Source organism: Buceros rhinoceros, unplaced genomic scaffold, assembly GCF_000710305.1.
Source record: "Buceros rhinoceros silvestris isolate BGI_N320 unplaced genomic scaffold, ASM71030v1 scaffold16114, whole genome shotgun sequence".
NCBI lineage: Eukaryota > Metazoa > Chordata > Aves > Bucerotiformes > Bucerotidae > Buceros > Buceros rhinoceros.
The window spans coordinates 32,043-34,455 of NW_010406640.1; the positions used below are offsets into that span (position 1 = coordinate 32,043).

General features: G+C 53.8%; 1 protein-coding gene across 1 annotated transcript in view; it reads right to left on the bottom strand.

Moving 5' to 3' along the window:
• The window catches only part of SH3RF2 (SH3 domain containing ring finger 2), a gene marked incomplete at both ends in the record, with an annotated part of 34,149 nt that extends 31,739 nt beyond the window's left edge, over positions 1-2,410 (bottom strand). Inside the window, one exon of the mRNA XM_010134201.1 lies at positions 2,048-2,410. Coding sequence (XP_010132503.1) covers positions 2,048-2,410 — 363 coding nt within the window. The remainder of the gene's footprint in view (positions 1-2,047) is intronic.
• Positions 2,411-2,413: the final 3 nt, after the last annotated feature.

Sequence of the window (2,413 nt, forward strand, 5' to 3'; positions counted from 1 at the left end):
TATCCTGCGTGTCTGACTGCAGTGCAGCACGGTGCACGTCACTTTTCCTGGCTTTGCAGCACAAAGCGGTGCTTGGTGCTAGCGGTACCGAGGAGACGGCAGACTGGGGCGGTCTGCCTCTGGAGAGCACTCCACCTTCTGCTGCAGCGGCCAACGAGACCTCCGCGTGGGGCAGTGCCCAGGGAGGCAGCTGCGGAGGGATTAGCTGCGCTGCAGCAGGACTGCGCCAGGGCTGCTCCTCTCCCTGCGCCTCCTGACAAAAAGTATCTGCTCCCCGGTTCAGATCGCTCGGAGGCCTCTGCTCCCCGTTCTTCAGGTGAATACTTGGAGCCCTGGCGCAGGGAGATGACCAGGCACCCTTAGTGTGACCTGTCTCTGCACCGCATCGGCTCTCCTAAGCGAGCCCCCACTGCTGCCGGCTGACACGCTGCTCTCACCGGCTGCCAGCACAGAACCAATATCCCACCGGAGCACCTAAAGTAACGTCCAGTCCCCTCTGCGTGGATTTAAAACCACCCAACCCAAAACGTGACTAATACGTTGCATTCTTCACCTTGCAGCCGGGGATTCCAAAGTGTTTTATAATTAATTAACTAATTAAGTCTAAAAGCATTTCAGTGTAACGTGATTTTGTTATCCCTTCGTCCAGAGGCAGAGGCAGCCAGAGGCTGTATGCGTGCTGCAGGAGCTGGTCCGCAGTCACAGCCCTTGCACCCAGCGCTCACCAGCTCTGCTGATTCCCAGGAGTTTGGGCTTAAAACGCTGTGGGGAGCTGCACGCTGGTGGATGGTGCCATTGTCTGATATCAACAAGTTTCTGCCTGTCCTGAGAACTAGCGAAAGAAATGTGAGATGGGGAGAGAGAAGAAAACAGACAAGCGTATTTGTGTTTTTCTGTCTGGGGCTGGGGGGATCCAGTTGCAGAAGCCACAAACCTTCCCTTTTTCAGCCAGCTTTCCTGCATCATCCACCGGCCCCGTGCAGGCGCACGTCTGCCCGAACAGCTGCGGGCCAGGCAGGGCACCCAGGACAGGGATCCACCTCACATGGCCACACTTCCCAGTGGGAAAATCTCCAAGAGGAGCTCCCGAGAGACGTCTGGGGTTGATGTGTGATCCAGCCAAGATGACTTACTGACACCACAGAGTTTCCTCGGATACACACACAGGACTTGGGGGTCCTGTAGAGCTGCACAGCAACACCCGCACGGGTGCTCCTCTGCAGCGCACTGGTGAGAACACCCGCCCCATGTCTGCCTGGAAGTTTATAGCTCTGCAATTCTGAAAAGTGCTCTGAGATTTCACAGCCCTTTGAGCCAGGCAAAAGGACATTGGACAGAAGAATAGTTCGGTGGGAGAAACAGAAATCCAGGAATATCATGTAGACAAAGCCACAAGCCAGTCTCTACCCCAAACTCCGTCTGAGCCGAGCTCCTTTAACAGGTCTTCTATTATGAACTCATTATTTAAGAAAAGCTTTAGTACTGTCAAAGAAAATGTCAGAAGCAACTTAGAATTTTAAAATTAGCTTAGTAAATCTTCCCTTAGTAAAGCTGAGTTTAAGATGTTTCATTAGTGAATCTCAAGGTACTTTGCCAGGGACATCAGCATCCCTAGGGGCACTCCTTCCTTTCCAAGGGCTGGGGAAACTGAGGCACAGCGACAGGAAACATTTCTCCACCTCTAACAGTCACAGCACTGCAGTTACTAATTTAACTGATATCAGTCAAAACTGAGTGTATCGCCTGAAAGTCAAAGCACCTGAAATACCCCCGAAAGTCAGGAAAGCACCTGGAACTCCTGGGGAAAACAGCTGCCATGAAGTTTTTGTAAGGAGAAGGGCGAGCTGGTCTCCGCCTGAGTCAATGTTGTGATGAACTCGAAATACTCACGTAGCACAAGGAAACAGCAGCCAGATTTGCAAACAAACCCATCTCTCTCACTTCAAACATTTCTGCAGTACTGCTAACAGGGAGGTGTCAGCTCTCGGCACGGAGCAGAAAGCTTTCTAGGCTCACGGACAGAGGAAAGAACACGGACCCTCCTTACCCCGTCCATGTGGATCCTGGGGTTGGTCGCCAGCCGGTGCTGATGAAGTTGCAGCCCCCTGGGGACTCTCCTGAGGGAGGCAGGGGACGACAGGACCCCTGACCTCTGGATCGAGCCGAACCTGTTGACGTTTGGTCCAGCCCTGACTCCATCCAGGAGGCGGATGAGGAGCAGGTTGGAGGGCAGCTGCTCGATGCTGCAGAGGACGAGGGTCCTGCACTCGGGGCACCTGAGCTCCTTCTGGGATTTCAGGATCCTCTGCAGACAGGGCTTGCAGAAAGTGTGCTGGCAAGGGAGCACCTTGGCTGTGGCGTCGAGCTTTTCAAAGCACACAGGACACTCCAACAGGTCAAGGAGAGCTAGATC